Source organism: Oncorhynchus kisutch, linkage group LG12, assembly GCF_002021735.2.
Source record: "Oncorhynchus kisutch isolate 150728-3 linkage group LG12, Okis_V2, whole genome shotgun sequence".
NCBI lineage: Eukaryota > Metazoa > Chordata > Actinopteri > Salmoniformes > Salmonidae > Oncorhynchus > Oncorhynchus kisutch.
Window position 1 is genome coordinate 50624836 of NC_034185.2, and position 18926 is coordinate 50643761.

An 18926-nucleotide genomic window follows, 5' to 3' on the forward strand; every position below is an offset into this window, starting at 1 on the left:
TAACAAAATGTAGAAAAAGTCAAGGGGTCTGAATACTTTCCCAATGCTCTGTAGGCCTAGAAGCAAGCTTATATTTGGATTTCCATAAAGTGTACCCATTTAAATGTATTCAACGGACAGTGTTCACTCCTTTTTAAATGGTTTCCTTTTCACGCAATCACCTTCCGGAGGCCGTCAAAACTGAAGCGGAGGTTTTGTGTTGTGGTGTTGTGCCCAAATATAGCAATTGTGTAGGCTAGAAGCAAGGGGAAATAATGTTTAGATGCTTTTACAGTGGAGATCAGGTTAATGAATTGGCTGGCTGGGCTGATGGGACAGTGAATGCGTATGGATTTCTCAGATGGAACAGAAAACAAAATGCCCGTCAAATGCTTACCAATGCTAAACTTTTTTTATGTATGGCTTAGAATGCGTCTCAACCAATCACAAAGCTTGTTTTGACCAACCCGTTGTAAAGCATTTCGGTGACCTTTTTAACAAAATGTAATGGACCACAAAGGCAAAAGGTTGGAATCTTCTTTTCACTTCCTATCTGTGTGTCACCCATTGTATTGGTGAGGCTGGGGTTATTTGCTACATGGAATTGAGGGCAAGAGGTGACGTGAGGGGATAGTTGTGTATTATATCAGATGTATTGGACTGGTCAACCATCCTCCTGGAGAGCCTGTCGCAATGCAGGGTTTTGCTCCAACCCTGTTGGAGCGACATCTTGCAGGAGGGTCGGCCATCCACGTGCTAGTCTGTCTGCTCCATGGACTTGAGGGTGATCGTTTAGGAGAGAGAGAGAGGGAGGTAAAGGAGGAGGGGGGTGGAGGAGAACTCTTCTGAAGTTAAGGACGTTGTTTAGCTTATAAGCAGTCAAAAACGTGTTTAGTTTCTGCAAACGTAAACATGATTTTCCTATGTTTTATATATATTTCCACACTATAGAATAAAACTGTAAAATTGTGGAAATTATGATCATCTCTTTTAGTGTAAGAGCTGTTTGAAATGGCTGCCTGAAAATGTCTGCCTGTTTTGGTGGGATGGAGTTTTGGCCTGCCTGGTGACAAATTAGTTAATAGACCAATAAGAAAGAGTTCCAAACCTCTGTCTATAACAGCTAGTGTTCAGTTTTCCCCTCCCCACTCAGAACACTCCCAGACAACTAGCTAAATTCTTGCTTGAGAAATTGCTCTTTGCTCAGGAGCTATTTTTGTTTGTTTTCAATTAAAATGATCAAAAATAATCATGGTAATGTACTTCATTCTTACCCAGAAATGATTTGATATTAAGATAAAAACGGTTGCATTGGACCTTTTCAATGTCTTTAGACAAGTTCTCCAGAACAACATGGCTTCTTCCCAAAGGGCACCCTATTCCCTATAGCGATGATATTCAAAGTCAGGGTCAACTGCCCTATAGTGTAGGGAATAGGGAGCTATTTGACGCACACCCTAATGTGGGAATCAATCCACGTAGAGCACAGGGAGAGGAGCAGGCGTGGGGAATATCAATGAGTCAGGGATGTCTGTAATGCAGGGTGAGCTATAGGCTTCCTCATGCATCCCAACTACGCTGTCTCTCCCCGTTTCTCTTAAAGAAAGCCACGATAAACCATGTTTCTAGCCTTCGTCACATCACCTTCGTGTGTGTTTCTGGTCGCGGTGTGGGTCTCTCCGCTACTGATGGAGAAACTAGTTCACACACATCTACGCCTCCTGGATATGGCCTTCCATAAAGAAGGCTATTATTAACATCTTGTGGTCCATTTCTTGGATTGTAGTCTGATCACTGCAATGACTGGAAGTCTATGGGTAGCTACTAGCATGCTAGCAGACACTGTACCCATAGACTTCCAGTCAGTGCGCTAACGCTAGTTACCGTTGACTCGCGAAACTACCTCTTAACTTCCGTCATACTGGACACGGAGACATAAAAATGGTATCACACGTGTTCGTCTGACTCATTGCCAAAATCCCAAAGTATCTCTTTAAATAGCTCCTGGACATGGGTCACCCAGCGAGAGCTGGGGCTCAGCTGAGCCAGCCTTGTGGCATGAAGTAGCCAGAGGGGGGTGGTTGGTTGACCTCTATAAACCTTTTCTTCAGCTACGTCAGGCGCTCTACATTTTTATGGGCACGGCCCACATAGAGGCGCCTCCCGTTCAGCTCCTTCCTATTAATTTTATCGACCGCCTAAGGAGGTCAGACGTACTCCAATTAGACATAGAGATGGCAATGAGAGTACACTCCCCTCCACAGTGCAATTCACCTCTTCCTGAGCTGAAGTAGCTGTTTTGCAAGTCCAATACAAAAAGCCTTTCCCCCAGCAGCTCATATACTACATTTCCCAGTAGACACGGGTGGTAAATGTCACTGCCAGTCTGCAGTGTGCCGGGCACTGCAGTGAATCACTCCTCCGCTCCACAGTAAACCTCATAGAAAGTGACTGAGGAATAAGCCCCAGGGCTGGTGCGTAGGAGTCATTCTAGCACTCTGTAGTCCTTTGGGAGAGGAGGTGGGAGAGCGAGAGTTCCTGTATGTTCAGTTATGGTGAGTTTTGCTCCAGGTGTCAAAGTGAACTTTTAATATTAAGCTCATAGTACAGAGTATTGGGCAGAGTAAATGTTGAAGGTTTAAATGAGACTTGGAAAGAATCCAGCCAAATAATCTACACTGCTCCAAAAAATAAAGGGAACACTTAAACAACACAATGTAACTCCAAGTCAATCACACTTCTGTGAAATCAAACTGTCCACTTAGGAAGCAACACTGATTGACAATAATTTTCACATGCTGTTGTGCAAATGGAATAGACAACAGGTTGAAATTATAGGCAATTAGCAAGACACCCCCAATAAAGGAGTGGTTTTGCAGGTGGTGACCACAGACCACTTCTCAGTTCCTATGCTTCCTGGCTGATGTTTTGGTCACTTTTGAATGCTGGCGGTGCTTTCACTCTAGTCATAGCATGAGACGGAGTCTACAACCCACACAAGTGGCTCAGGTAGTGCAGCTCATCCAGGATGGGACATCAATGCGAGCTGTGGCAAGAAGGTTTGCTGTGTCTGTCAGCGTAGTGTCCAGAGCATGGAGGCACTACCAGGAGACAGGCCAGTACATCAGGAGACGTGGAGGAGGCCGTAGGAGGGCAACAACCCAGCAGCAGAACCGCTACCTCCATGAGCCGACTCCATGAGGGTGGTATGAGGGCCCGACGTCCACAGATGGGGGTTGTGCTTACAGCCCAACACCGTGCAGGACGTTTGGCATTTGCCAGAGAACACCAAGATTGGGAAATTCGCCACTGGCGCCCTGTGCTCTTCACAGATGAAAGCGGGTTCACACTGAGCACGTGACAGAGTCTGGAGACGCCGTGGAGAACGTTCTGCTGCCTGCAACATCCTCCAGCATGACCAGTTTGGCGGTGGGTCAGTCATGGTGTGGGGTGGCATTTCTTTGGGGGGCCGCACAGCCCTCCATGTGCTCGCCAGAGGTAGCCTGACTGCCATTAGGTATTAGATGAGATCCTCAGACCCCTTGTGAGACCATATGCTGGTGCGGTTGGCCATGGGTTCCTCCTAATGCAAGACAATGCTAGACCTCATGTGGCTGGAGTGTGTCAGCAGTTCCTGCAAGAGGAACTGCTGACACACTCCAGCCACATGAGGTATAGCATTGTCTTGCATTAGGAGGAACCCATGGCCAGTTGCACCACAGACTGTCCAGGAGTTGGCGGATGCTTTAGTCCAGGTCTGGGAGGAGATCCCTCAGGAGACAATCCGCCACCTCATCAGGAGCATGCCCAGGCGTTGTTGGGTGGTCTTACAGGCACGTGGCGGCCACACACACTACCGAGCCTCATTTTGACTTGTTTTAAGGACATTACATCAACGTTGGATCAGCCTGTAGTGTGGTTTTCCACTCTAATTTTGAGTGTGACTCCAAATCCAGACCTCCATGGGTTGATAAATTAGATTTTCATTGATAATTTGTGTGATTTTGTTGTCAGCACATTCAACTATGTAAAGAAAAAAGTATTTAATAAGAATATTTCATTCATTCAGATCTAGGATGTGTTATTTTAGTGTTCCCTTTCTTTTTTTGAGCAGTGTATTGACAGTTAAACCAATGTTCCTTTTTTTACCTCGCTTACTTACTCAGGACCACGTTCAGCAGGATGCAGTGGTGTGGGACGTTTAATTCAGCGGATATGGTGCTGATCTGAACATTCAGTTGAATGGTGGGATTGTAATTGCCCAGAGGGTGATTTCGTATGGTGTGCTGCACAATTTCAAAAAGGTCACAACCATATTGATCAGGACACACCCACCAAACGAGAGCAAACGAACCTCGAAAGACCGTTTGGCGCTCAACTGTGGGGCGCATTTCGGCAGTTCCTAACGTTTTGAAACATCTAGATAGAAATGTACTTTGGAGAACAAACATGACTCTCTGACATGTAGAATAAGGAATCGCGTTGGCTCTGTTCGTGGTATTTCTATCTGCAACGTTTGATCGTGTTTGGCTACTTGAACGTGGCCCAGGTGTGCTGAAATGAACCAGAGTTGTACAGGGCTTTATGACAGGGAGATGTTGCCCTCTGCTGGATTAGTTTGCACATTACACAACACTTTTTCTGCTCTGCTTTGGCACTTTATACTGAATGACTGTGTGGCGTCACAAGCTAAAGGCAGCAAAGACTCATCATACAGGACTGTTCAACAGATGGTGATGCAGTTTAGTCTCTTCACCTCAGGACACTTGATGAGCCAATGTTCTATCTTTATCGCTCAGTTTAACTGACTGTTCTCCTACAACCCATTCAACTTTTTATCCCTTTTTCCAGTATCTGAATGAGAGATGTGACAAGTAGCTAGGTAAAATGAATTGCACAACAATGCTTTCTATGACGAGGGCCATAGTTATCCCCCCAAAATTATTTGTGTGTGTTTGTGTGTGTGTGCCCCGGTAACAACAGTTTTTGTCTCTTTACCCTGGTGTTAAACTCTCCATCTGGACCCACTCTTCTTTACCCATCAACCCCTGCAGCCGTGCGCTGCACACCCCTATCCTAACCACGAGATCCATATCGCTCTGTGCTTTCTCTTCCTCCTCTCTCTCCCTCCCTCTTTCTTTGTCACTCTCCGCTCTCTCCAGACCTATAAGCTAAACCCAGATGACATAGATTTAGAGAACGAGCCTTGGTATAAGTTCTTTTCCGAGCTGGAGTTCGGCCGTCCGGTAAGTGAGGGCCCGTAACTCCCACCTAGGCACCCCCAGCCTTAGGTACACCCCACTCCCCTCTACCCGTTCAGTCTTCACCCCGCTGTAGCTGGGTGGGAATAATGTCGTCCAAGTCTCGGACTGGAGAGCTAGTGGGTGTACAGGCTTTTCTTCCAGCCCAGCAGTAACACACCTGATTCAACGAAAGGCTGTTTGTTTTATTTCGCAACCCGACACTAACGCATAATGAGTCAACGGTCTTCAGTCTGGACAGAGATTGGTCGAATCCGGTATGTTAGTGCTGAGTTGGAACAAAGGCATGCGCACCAGGAGCGGAGTCTGGGGTCCTTCCTGTTGTAGTTGCTTTGGCATGCTGCTGGGTGCTGTGGTGGTCACTGTGGTGGTCGCCTGTTGTGTAGCACCTTGTGACTGGTCTTCTGTCTCTGCATCTTGGTGAGTTGGTTTAGCATAGTGTGGCTGTCTCGTTATCAGCTGGCCTCGTGACACGTTGAAAGCTCGAAACACTGCAAAACAAAACGAAGTCCCAAGTTAACATGGATTGGTCCTTTTACCACAAAAATCCTCCTACTAAGGGATACCTCTCTTCCTACATTGTATAATTTCCTATTTTTCACCAGCAAAATTCAGGTTGTTTTGCAGTTTGTGCTTACCGCTGTTGATAAGCTAGTGGAGCAGCCGGTAGAACTGAGCAGAACAGAAATCAATCGAAATAACATGCTAATTAAAATCGACAAATGAATCCGCAGCATCTGGTCAGAGCATCGTTCTGCACTGTTCTTCATGCTCCTCTTGTATGTTGCAACTTGTGTTGTTTGTTTCTGTTAGTCAGTTTAGACATTTTGGTTTCTACCCCCTTCTCCCAAATTGTCAACTCATTCACTCCTCCTCAACTTTAGGCAACCTAAGGCATTAAAGGTATTGGATTGGTGTAAACTTGGGCTGGATTGAGTTCCTGTTTTCCACCATATTCCTTGCACCAGTCCCATTCCTTTGAAATCCACGAGAGGAAGTGTACAAGTGCACACTTTGGGGGAGAAGGAAGAGAAACACTCTGTTTGTCGGTCTGTTGTTAGGTTGAGGAAATATTATTACTTATTCAGAATGTTCAGCTAGAAATATGCAGTCTAGAAAAGACACGACTCTGATGTCATGCAGAATAAGGAATTATCAGATTTTATATATCACATTTCTAGCTGTAATATTCTTTCTGTTGCACTCTGACCCCACCACTTGAATAAACCCAAGACAACATACTCTGAGAAAGATAGAAAAGGTTCCTTAATGCACATGGCTGGAGGTTAGTTTCGAGACGGATGGTTCCACCAATGTCATGTTTTAGCTAGTCCGTCTCCACAACCGAATCACTGCTCTCTAGTGCCTTATGTCCTTAGTTCTGCTTTCTGCCTCTTGCTCCCACAATCTGTGTGTGTGTGTTGCTTTGTGGTTATGGGTTTGTAGATGTGCCTAGCAGTAGTGAGTGTGTGTTGGAGCTAACATAATGTACTAGATGTGTGTTCAAATTGGCTTAATCATTACTGCAATATGTGTTTGTGTGCATAATATGCATTTGTGAGTGTGTGTGTGTGTGTGTGTGCAGCGCGTCAAACTCGTCAGTCTTCAGTTCCTCTGTGTGCTCTAACGGATGTTACTTTCCTCTCTCGTTTTTTGTTGTTTTTTCTCCCCATGACGCCACTTCCTCTCCTCCTCCACCACCACTCCATCTTCACCACCTCCTCTTCCTCCTCCTCTTCCTCCTCACCGCTGCTTGGGGCTCAAGCCTCCTAAAAAACGTCTGGATTATAATCCAGACATCTGCCCTCGCCGACTCACCGAGGTAAACGTTGGCATTCATGAGCATCGTGGGAATGGGAGGAATTGGGTGGGAGTTAGCCTGAATAGCCTGGTTCCAGATAGTTTTGTGCTGTTTTGCCAACTCCTTGTCACGCCAAATATGTTAGGCATGACTAAGGTTGCAAAATCCTGGTAACTTTCCCAAAAATTCAAAAATTTTCCTGAAATCCTGGTTGGAAGATTCCTGGAATATCGAGGGAATAAGCAGGAAATCCGGGAATCCTCTAACCAGGATCTCTGGAAACTAGTGGATTTTGGGAAAGAGACCCGGAATCTTGCAACCCTAGACACGGCAACTCCATAAGGAGTTGGCAAGAGAGTACAAACAGACTGGCAAGAGTTGAACGCAAGCCTCGCTAAACAATTGTGGTCTTAGATTGCTTTATTACTAAACTCTGCGTGTTGTGTGATTTGGATGCAAACTACCAGACGTACTGTGACTATGCATTTTATTAGGCTACCGTACGTCAACACAGGCACAATGTGTACCTACACCATAATTACACAGTACCGAATGTAACTGTGTAACTAGACGACTGATTGGGGACGGTTGTCGCCATGTGTAGTACACCATAGCAGGACCTTTTCATATGGCCTCATCTTTCAGCATCCGTATCAGTCCTATGTCATTTATCAGTCAGTCATCTCTTTAGTGTATCTGCATCTACAACGGCCTCTCTGCTAGTGACTCAATTCAGTGTGTTATTACTAGATGTAAACCGGGTGGTTCGAGCCCTAAATGCTGATTGGCAGTTCTAGTTAAATTTGGAACCGGTTTATCATAGCTATAACGGGGGTTGTGGCCAATATACCGCGGCGAAGGGCTGTAATCCAGGCACTTCACGTTGTGTCGTACAGAAGCACAGCCCCTAGCCGTGGTATATTGGCCATGTACAGTAAGTAGCTGCTCTGGCCTTATTTCTTACATATAACAGCATAGACAGTACTGCTCTTATGTATTTCCAATATGGATGACCGTTACACAAGACAATCTAGCTCTAATCGTGGTCTCGCTCTTGTCTTATCAATTATGTCTATCAATGTATCTCGCTCTCGCTATCTCACTCTCTGTCTATCTAGTTGATCTATTGACAGCTTATTATTGACGTGAATCTCAGGACTGTATAAATTGCTATCAACCCATGTATATCATGTCAGATGTGAAGCTCATATTTGAGTAGGTAAGCTTTGGAATTTAATATGGATCTGCTGATCTAGGATCAGTTTTCCTGTTGGAATCAAAAAGAATAAGATGATATGGACAAGGAGGACCTGATCCTAGATCAGCAAAGGGCTCAGGTCTGTATCATAGGGTAGAAACGGCTGTGCTTTATGCTTTGTTACCATATGGAGCCAATCCTATGATCCAAAGAGTCCGTTTTGGGTCTTCCAGGGGCGCGTCTTCATATCCAAGACGGAAAGCGTGATAGAGCCCCTCCCTCCCGCTACCCTTTATAGTGCATCACTTCACTCATGCCCTTTCTCCCTCCTGAACGAACCCCTCAAACAGACCACGGTCAGAGATCAACAGAGTCAGCGGTCGCAGCTCCCAGCGCCAACCGGTAGGCCCATTCGAGATTCCATACACACGCCATGTGGAACCTACCTCCGTCACGCCATAAGCCGGGGAAGCGTTTTGAGCGCGAAGGCGCGGCGGCGTGCGAGCTGAGCATTGTGTCTCCCGCCGCCGCCACCTCCACCAGTCTTTGTTCGCGCGGTGCTCACTCTTCCTCTCCCTCCCTTTTGTTGTCTGCCCTCTTTCAGACGTCGCTGTACTTCACTCCCACTGCTGACCGTGTTCCAGAGAGGCCGGCGAGGTGAGTCTTCAATTCTCTTTTATTCTCTGCATCGCTCTCTCCCCCTCCTCGCTCTCTCCCCCTCCTCCCTCTCACTCTCTTTCTTTCACACCAGCAGTAGGCCATGTCATGTTGTGGCGCGGTGTCCCAAACTCTGACGGTGACTCTCCACACATACCCCCCCCCCCCCCCTCCTCCTCCCCAACCCTGCATACATTATCCACTCAGCCTATTGATTCTGCCCTTCTCTTCTCCTCCCCTCCTCCTCCCATTCCCTTTCACAGATGCTAGGCTTAATCGGTTCAATTTGCTCTGAGTGAATGGGATGGTCGAAAAGAGGATGTCATGAATAACCCATGTTATTCATGGAAGGCTGACTGGGATTGTATTCAGTATAGTTGAAAGTCTAGTAGCCTGGTTAACCCACACTAGAAGTCTTGATCTTCTTTTTTTTTATTGACGGGGCAGTTAAGAACTAGATTGGGAGAGGTTTACATATAGGAAAGGCACCCTGGGTTCGACTCTTTCGTCCCCAGCGGTCATGTGTAGTCCGGAGTCGGGACTCTGGCGCAGGTCTAGGGCGTTTTTAAGGAACAATAGCGGTCATGCTACATCATCCTAGTGTGAATTGAATTGACGGCGATGATACCGTTTTTTTTCATGAGTTGGTAATGTTCAACAAATGAGCTTTTGTTCTTTTAAAGCTCTATTTTACTGCTTTCTTTTGTTCCTTAAGGGTCTCTTTGTTGATCCACGAAAAGGCGGTGAACGCTATTATACCAGAGGGAATTATAACCCAGGATATTAAATGAACTGGGTCAAAGGAACAATCTGTAATATTTCCTTGAATTGAAATGTGAATTAAGTGCGAGAGTATTAAGCATACATTTCCCTCCGATGTATCTCATTCTGTTCCAAACCAAGTGGTGGGGCCGTCGTTGGGCTGAAACACAGGCCCTGTTCGAATCATTTGAAAACGTACTTCCTTAAAGTAATGACTGATTTAGAAATGATGGCTGAACAGGTGACAGACTGTGGAAGGTGGCTTTAAAACCGTGTGTTCTATCACTCTGTGTTCCAGTGCTGCCAGTGACTACAGGAAGAGGAGGAAGTCGGAGCCGTCAGGTGACCAGGGCAAGAACCAGGTCTCCCCAAAACCACCGGACCCTTACAAAGGCAGCAGCACACTGAGGAAACCTGCCATCCGCTCCTCCCCCTCCTCCCCCTCCAGAGTCAAAGGTACACACACACACTGCAAACAGAGAGACGTATGTACACACGCACACTCACACAATCATAGGCATATACACACACTGGATCCCTATAGAGCCTGCACCCTGAGGAAACTGGCCATGAATGAAAAACCCATAAAGGATACACACACACACACATACAATACAATCAACCTCTCTCTCTTCCAATGTATAAGCATTCTCAAATGCGCAAACCCACACAAAAACACACTCGCACACAATCTCAATCTTAACAACCTCTCTCTTGCGGATGTACAAGCGTTCGTAAACACACACACACATTCTCTGCGCTCCCTCACTCTATACCCGACAGCAATCAGACAGTACACAAGCCCACTAAGAGACTCATTTCCTCTTCTCACGCTATGCTGAGGGCCTCTTCCAGGTCAAGGAGCATCCAACCCAGTCTAAATAGCCTTGTGTTGACACTGTAAACAAACAGCCATGTTCCACGAGCTAATGGGAACGTTCTAACTCAGTGTTTCTCACTACAATTCAGGGGTTGCCCATTTTTGTCCTAGCCCAGCGCTAACATAGCCAACAGAGCAAATCCACTAGGATTCCAGGCTAGCGCTAACACTTGTCCCGAACAAATCGGCAAATCAACATGTAACTACGCTGTTGATTAGTCGAATGAGGTGTGTTAGTACTGGGCTGAAGCAAAAAAAAATGTGAACCCCCATCGGGATCCCCCCCCCCAGGAATGGATTGGGAAACAAAGTCTGTTGTGTAGTGTTGTCTAATTACGCTCATTATGTCCACAGGTTTCCTCTCTCATAGTGGGGTGACCACAGAAAAGATTAGCGGTACTGTTTTGTCATCTTTTCTTTTGTGTGCCTTTGTCAGTTGTACATCTGTCCCTGTTGCATGTACACTGACAAAACATTTAAGAACACCTTCCTAACATTGAGTTGCAGCCCCCCTTTTTGTCCTCAGAACAGCCTCAAATAGTCGGGAATGGACTCTACAAGGTGTTGAAAGCGTTCCACAGGGATGCTGGCCCATGTTGACTTCAATGCTTCCCACAGTTGTGTCAAGTTGACTGGATGTCCTTTGGGCGGTGGACCATTCTTGATACACATGGGAAACTGTTGAGTGTGAAAAACCCAGCAGCGTTGCAGTTCTTGAAACAAACCGATGCGCCTGGCACCTACTACCATACCTCTTTCAAAGGCACTTAAATCTTTTGTCTTGCCCATTCACCCTCTGAATGGCACACATACACAATCCATGTCTCATAAAAATCCTTCTTTAACCTGTCTCCTCCCCTTCATCTACCCTGAAGTGGATTTAATGAGTGACATCAGTAAGTGATCATAGTTTTCACCTGGTCAGTCTGTCATGGAAAGAGCAGGTGTTCTTAATGTTTTGTACACTCAGTGTATAGTATATTGTGAAAAGGATGAGAGATGTGTAAATGTGAATCTCCACCATTGTCCTCTGTGTTTGACACAATGGTACTGATGTTCAAGTGATCCATTTTAGCTTCACTCTCGTTCTCACCCTCTCTCCACCATTGCATGATGAAGGCTACAGTATGTTCAAGTGTTCTGTTATAGCCTCTATTTCTCCTTCTGTATTTCTTTATCTCTGTATTCCTCTCTCTCTGCGTGGTTAATATCCTCCTCTTTTCCTCTCTACCACGCTGCTCTGGTTTATGGGATCGTCTGAAAGGTGGGGACACGTGCGAAATGACCTACTCTCCCCGTTTGAGCTCTTCCCCGGGCCCGTACCTCCGCTCCCCTCTCTCCCCCATGCCCTCCAACCTCGCCCACCGTCGCTACGACGACGATGCCAACCCGGGGGGAGCCTCTTCGCCCTCCTCGCCCCTCAAGCGCGCCATCTGCTTCAAGAACGGCTGGCAGACGCGGCGGCAGGACGCCGAGACGTGGAGCAGCACAGAAGACGCGCCGCCCTCGCCCGCAAAGCTGAAGTCGCGTAGCTGCGACAACCTGCTCAACGACGGGCACCCAGGGGGCACCAGCGGGCACAAGGCTACCCGTTCAGAGAGCGCCGGGTCACTGGTATTCGACAACCCATTGGGGCAAACCGCATCGTCCTCTACTCGCTCCTTGCCTCGCCCGCACCGGCGACGTGCCCACGACGCGCCAGGCTTCCTGAAGCTCTACCGCAAGATGCACCACATCGACCGCGCCCAGCTGCTACCCTCTGACGTCATCCGCTCGGTCCGTGCCCGCATCCTGGAACTGGAGCGCCAGCCTCACCTCTTCCCCCGAAAACTCTCCCCCTGGGGGCCGTCGTGGGGCCTGGAGGTCCCTCGCGATACGGTGCCAATGCGTATCTCCACGTACGAGCAACTCATCCAGAAGTCCAAGTCCATGCCTGACTTGGGAGATAGCGAGGTCCCATCTGGCGCAACCACGCCCGGCGGGTCATCGTCCCGCGCCAGTAGTAGCGGGGGAGGAGGCGGCGGGGGCAGGGAGACACCCGGGTACCCCAAACGCCGTTTCTCCATTGAGTCTCTGCTAGAAGAAGACATTAACAATGGGAATGGTAATGGGACGTCCCATCACACTTTTGACCACCATCACGCTCACCAGGGGGCAAGGAACCCGCCCGAGGGTCAGCCCCGCCTCGCTCTGGACCCCAACCACCGCGATTTCCCCGATCCCCTTGTTTATCGACGCGCCACTGTCCCGGGGGCTGAGTACTCTGGGTCAGAGCAGGATGCAGCCGCCTCGGACCTCAGTGACTTTGTCCAAGTCGAAGGATCCTCCTTCTGCAGCGAGAGCGACTTCGACCACTGCTCGCTCACCTCGTCAGTCGAGAGCTTCTATGGCCCCTCCTCCCACCACCACCTTCGACACCACCACAGCCACCACAACCCCAGTCATCAGTCTCTCGGTCAGGGTCAGGGCTACCAGCACCGTCACCTCATCAGCTCGTGTAAAGGACGCTGCCCGGCCTCCAACACCCGCTTTACCACTATGCTGCGACACGAGCGGGAGCGGGCCCGCCAGGAGCTCCGGCAGAAACCCCCCCAGGCACAGCAAACCAGACACGGGGGAAGGGGAGGGAACGGAGGGGACCACCATGCCCTACCCCCCTCGTCCCAAGCAGCCCAAACCCAGCAGGGGATGTCCAAACTGGCCTTCCTCATCAGTCCTGTGCCTTTCCGAAGGAAAAAGGGTGATTCTCCACCCACTTCGAGAAGGAGTAGTGGAGGTCGAAGTACCAGGCCCAAGTCTAAAGAAGCCGTCTATGAAGCTTTGGATGCGGCCTTGAGGGATATCTACGAACACATCCAAGCGGAGCGAGGCCGGAGCGGCGCTAGGCTACCAGACGATAGCATCCTCCGGAGGCTACTGGCTGAGATCCTCCCGGATGTGCCCGAGAGGAGCTCCTCGTTGCGGGGACAGAGGGGGAGCCGCAAGGGGGGTCCCTCCTCGAGCTCCTCGTACCCCGACGGGAGTCCCACGGGGTACAGCTCGTCACCGCGGCTACAGTCGCCGCTAAGTATCTCTTACAGTCTCCATACAGATGCCTCCAATAACAACGACTTTGGAGAGGAGCCAGGCAACGCAGGTGGAGCATGCACACACATTTATATATACACACACTTGTACTACAAACACACGCACACACACCAGCCCTCAGTCCATCATCTCCCTCCTCGACTCTCCCCAGCACTGCCTGCCTGTGACCACCTCCCCTCCTACCAGTCTCTGTGCTTCAGCAACGGGCCAATGAACAGAGCTGAGGTTAAAGAAGCCCTGTTCCTATTGGCTCATCCTCAAGACACCCAGGGACCGCATGCTTCCTCTTCATTCCCTTATATGGTTAAAGGATTGTGTTGTTCACTGAGATGTATGTTGTGTTATTGTCGGTATTTCTCTTTTTGCTGCTTGTTTCCCAGTTGTTTTTGGTGTATTGTTTCACTCCCCTTCAGTACGTACCTTGTTATGTTGAACCACTTGCATTTATGATTTTGTCAGGGATGGTTTATCAATTGGATGAATATATTTTTGGAATGTACAGCGAGCTCAGTGTTGGGGCAGTGACACCATTGTTGTTTGGGCTCTGTACTCCAGCAAGTGTACACTTTGGATTTGAAATGATACAATGACTATGAGTTTAATCCTTAAGAGTCTCAAAATTCACCCGTTCGTCAATCTAAGTAACATAATAAAAGAATCCCAGTCGAAATCCGTCGGCTTAAGCTAGCGATATTGCACGGGCTGCGTCTCAATCCACCGCATCCTCCTACGGTGGCCTTCTGCAGTGGAAGGTGGCCGAGCTACAGCGGTGTTTGTCAGACCATGAGACATCCCGATATGGACAGTTTATCAATTGGATTCATTATTTTTGGGGAATACGGTGAGCTCCAGAATTATTGGGACAAAACAACAACAATTGTCACTGTCCCAATACTTTTGGAGCTCTCTCTTTTGCTGGTATGAATGACTTCTCCTTCTGTGCTCTTCTGTTCAAATGTTCTGTTCTCGTTTTGTGACGTGGGCATGCTTTTCCTTTTAATCATACTGTGCTACACTATCCCAACCATGTGTTTTCCCTGAAATGGAAATAAATGCATTTTAATTTATTATAATTTTATTTTGTCATTTCCTGCCCGACACTCATTTCCTGGATGACATCACTACCCTGAATGACATCATCACCCATTGCGTAAACCAACGTGGTTTACTCAGGGAGGCGCAACGCTACAGAACGCTAAGACACAGAATATATTGACTAGAACAGACATTCCTCTTTTGATCATGGAGAATAGACAATTGTGTCAGCTCTATTGTATTGCATTTCCACCTGCAACGTTCTGCACATTTCACCCTTCTGAATCCTCCCATGGGAAATGTAACAGATAAAGCCAACATGATATTCTGCATAAAAGACGATCATGTCAGTTTCTGCACAATGCATTTCTATCTGAGCATGCTGTAACGGTTTCGCCCTTCTGAACATGCCTCCTGGCGTTGCTGTGCACGTGTCGTCCCATCGCCATGGCAACACTGTTTTGTTGACCCTTATGATAACCCTTGACCCCTGTGCTGTTCCCCCTCACAGAGCAGGATGCCTCCAGGGGGTACAACACAACCACCAGCGACGGGGGAGGGGGGCAGACCAGACGAGCCACCCCGGACAGAGAGGTAGCCAAACCAGAACTTTGATTTTCCAGACTAACTTTGATGATGAATGAGACTAGCTAAACCAGTACATCCCAGTGTTTCCCATAGTTGACTTAGTTGCGCATTAAATCCGCAACATTTTCAAATGAAATCAATTGAAGCCACATTCTTTTAGGTGGGGTCCAAAGAGCTAGACACCCCGTCTATTCAATGCAAAGGGAAACACTGGTACTCCCATTTAGAAGATGTATTTTATTTTTAGCAGGCTATTACAAAGTACTAATGGTTTTCTTCTCTACCTAGTACTTGATTGATTCAAATAGACTAATTTCACTGTCCTGATAAGCTTTACATTTCAACATAATTGTATCATATCTAGTAACACATGGCTGCTCTCTTTCTCTTTACCTCGCTCGCTCTCCCTCTCTCTCTTTACCTCTGTCTTTCTCTCTGTACCTCTCGCTTTCTCTCTTTATCTCTCTCGCTCTCTTTATCTCTCTCTCTCGCTCTCTTTATATCTCTTATCTTCTCTCTTTCTCTCGCTTTCTCTCTCTTTCTCTCACTCTCTCTCGCTCTTTATCTCTCTCTCTCTTTATCTCCTCTCGCTTTCTCTCTTTCTCTCACTCTCTCTCTCGCTCTTTCTATCGCTCTCTCTTTATATCTTTATCTATCGCTCTCTCTTTATACATCACTCTCTCACTCATCTTCATAGGTCTCCCATAAGCAGATGACCCAACTCATTCTCTTCTCTCTCCTCCATCAGAAACAGCCTGCCAGAGCTATATATGACTTTAAGGCACAGACCGCTAAGTGAGTAAAGTGACTGAATGCAATGAAATGCGTGTGTGGATGGGAGATACAGGGACCTCGGTATGTGCTGCACTGGTTTGCAAGCAAGTAGGCTGGGCATGCACGACGCTTGAAACAGACAGCCCGCTTTTCTTTGAGGGGGCAAAGGTTAACCTCAGTTATGGGCAATAACCTCATTCATTATCTCCAGCCCATTCCAGTGTCTACAGGTGAAAACTGTGATTTGGTATGTTTTATCAAAAAGATGAATCAGTTTTCTAGGACTCTTCCTCCGTATGTTTTTTTTTACTAGGGAACGAAGAAAATGGCTTTGTTCCCATACTATAGACACTGGTATGGTGCAGTGGGTAATGCATTTTAGGTTTAAAAAGCAGTGACTTGCTTACCTTCACATCCGCCTGCTTAATCATTTCCCTACCTTGAAAGGCGTGCATGGACGATTGTTGCCCCCCATTGCTCTTCATAGTAAAATGGTGCTTGGCTAGTCTCTCTAGACACTGAGGTTGCCTCCCACAATGTTCTGGCTTAACACGCCTAGAGTCTGGTCTTGAGACTAGTGCCTGGCTGGTTAACAATGTCACATGGATGATTCCAGTGACTTAATGTTTGTACCCTTTGAACACAGTGCTGCCAACACCAGGGTTTTGTGTTTGATCCCTGCATGGGCCACATATAGTCAATACATTGCATTGGTAGCCGGTTTTCCAAACACGGACCAAGCCCAGTCCTGGACTGAAAAGCAATTTCAATAGAGATTCTCCATTGAGCGTGCCTTTGTAGTTCAGGACTGCTCCATCTGGGAAACGGGCCCATAGAGACTGGTGTTTGGGGGTTAAGAAGCGTCTTGTGACCGTTGTTTCAGAGAGCTGACGTTCAAGAAGGGCGACGCGGTGAACATCATCAGACAGATTGACAGCAACTGGTACGAGGGGGAGCACCGCGGACGACTGGGCATCTTCCCCATCTCCTACATAGAGGTAGAGCACATTGAGTGTGTATGAGGTGAAAGGAAAGGGGGGGATACCTAGTCAGTTGCGCAACTGAATGCTTTCAACCGAAAGGTCTTCCGCATTTAATCCAACCCCTCTGAATCAGCGCCGGAGAGGGGTTGTGACCTTTCGGTTACTGGCCCAACACTCTTAACAGCTAGGCTACCTGCTGTGTGTGTGTGTGTGTGTGTGTGTGTGTTTGTGTGTGTTAGATGATAATGATTATGTTGTGTGAATGTCTAGGTGTGTGTGTGTTGTCACCACCCAGCTTTGTGTGCAGTTTAATTGATTACTTCTTGGACCTATACTCTCCCCACTCTCTCCACACACACGCGCACACACACAGAAGATGCCGTTACCAGATAAGCAGCAGCCGATTAGGCCTCCTCCACCAGCACACGTCAGAGAGATCGGGGAGGGGGTGGCCCGTTACAATTTCAACGCTGACACAAACGTGGAGCTGTCCCTCCGCAAGGTAAGGTGTGTGTGCACGAATTTGTGCGTGTGTGTTGGTGTGATTGTGCATGATTCAATGCGCATGTCTGTGCACTGACGTGTCTTCATTTCCGTGTGTCTGCCTGTCTGTGTATATAATCTGCAGGGTGAGAGGGTAGTCTTGCTGAGACAGGTGGACCAGAACTGGTACGAGGGGAACATCCCAGACACCACCAAGCAGGGCATCTTCCCTGTGGCCTACATAGACATCGTCAAACGCTCGCCCGCCAAGAGCCCCGCCCCCTCCCACCAGCCAGACCCACACGGCTACCCCAGCAACAGGACACAGGGCTCCACACCCACCAAGGTAGGGACAGAAGAAGAAGAATATTTTATTAGTCCACACACAAGGCCAATAGTGACAGTCTGTTGTTTTTTTATGTCGGTGAGCAGCAAGTTTTCTCTGTGTATAATGATGTCATTTCACTGAAACTACCGTTAAGTCTTAGGGTGAGTTGCACCAACATGGATTATCTGGGTTAAATCAAGGTTTATCTATTCATCTTGTTACACCACATTTTAAACCTAGTTTTTAAATGAATCCTAGGTAAATTAAATCCTTCCTCTAATCTAAATGTAGTTTTCACTTTAAACCTAGATTAAAATGGCCCAGGTGTCTTCCTTCTTTTTGACAGTGGTGTTGTCTGTCTTTTTATCCTCCACTACGTTACTAAATTCCTCCGTCAGCTCAGACAAGAGGTTTTTTTTTTCATAAGAGGAGAAATGTGAACTTCTTTGACGTGCCATGATCAGGTGACTAGCGGACAAATAATAAAAGGCTAAATAACGTTAAGTAATGACAATAATATACATGATATTGTACGCTAGCTAGCTTGGTTCATAAACTGGCTAGCTGCAGTAGCTAACAAATTAGTTTTCTGTCTAGTACTGGCAAATAAAGGATTTTATTTCAAATCAGCCAAGCCGTGAGAACCTTTCTTCAGTGATGGAGCTACAGCAGTTCTAACATTACATTGTTTATTTTATCAGGGAACAGCAACTTTGTGGCCTCATTTGTGGCTAGCTACTTCGTTTTCAACTCACGAAATACCTTGTATATTGGTGTAACACGTCACTAATCATAGTTTAAAACCTTTTTAATGATAGATTTACTGATACAGATTAAAAATGAAGTGGTGCAACACATTCTCTGAACAAAACCTAGATTAGCTCTAATCCTAGGTGAATTTAAACCATGTTGGTGCAACCCACCCTTAATCAATCAACCCCCCCCAAATAAAAAAATGCGTTAGGGATCCTACTACCTCCCCTTTAAGAAACCTACATGTGTACCATGCTGTCTCAAGTGGCTATCGACATGCTATGGCTTAAAGAGGAAGTCCTGTCCACGCAGAGTGATAGCATTTCAATGCTAGTAGAGGTTTTGAGCGTGGAAGAC

The 18926-nt window shown here is 47.3% G+C and overlaps 1 protein-coding gene across 6 annotated transcripts in view; it reads left to right on the forward strand.

The window, feature by feature from the left end:
- Positions 1–18926, forward strand: part of LOC109900434 (sorbin and SH3 domain-containing protein 2) — a 101478-nt gene that overhangs the window by 73180 nt on the left and 9372 nt on the right. For 5 of the 6 annotated variants that reach the window (XM_031837766.1, XM_031837765.1, XM_031837767.1 and 2 more), the window contains 10 exons: positions 5142–5225; positions 7006–7062; positions 8844–8896; positions 9957–10114; positions 10893–10934; positions 15172–15254; positions 15946–16043; positions 16906–17020; positions 17379–17507; positions 17634–17834. In XM_031837766.1, the coding sequence (XP_031693626.1) occupies positions 5142–5225; positions 7006–7062; positions 8844–8896; positions 9957–10114; positions 10893–10934; positions 15172–15254; positions 15946–16043; positions 16906–17020; positions 17379–17507; positions 17634–17834 (1020 nt within the window). The remainder of the gene's footprint in view (positions 1–5141; positions 5226–7005; positions 7063–8843; positions 8897–9956; positions 10115–10892; positions 10935–15171; positions 15255–15945; positions 16044–16905; positions 17021–17378; positions 17508–17633; positions 17835–18926) is intronic. The other variant, XM_031837764.1, reaches the window with a different exon arrangement.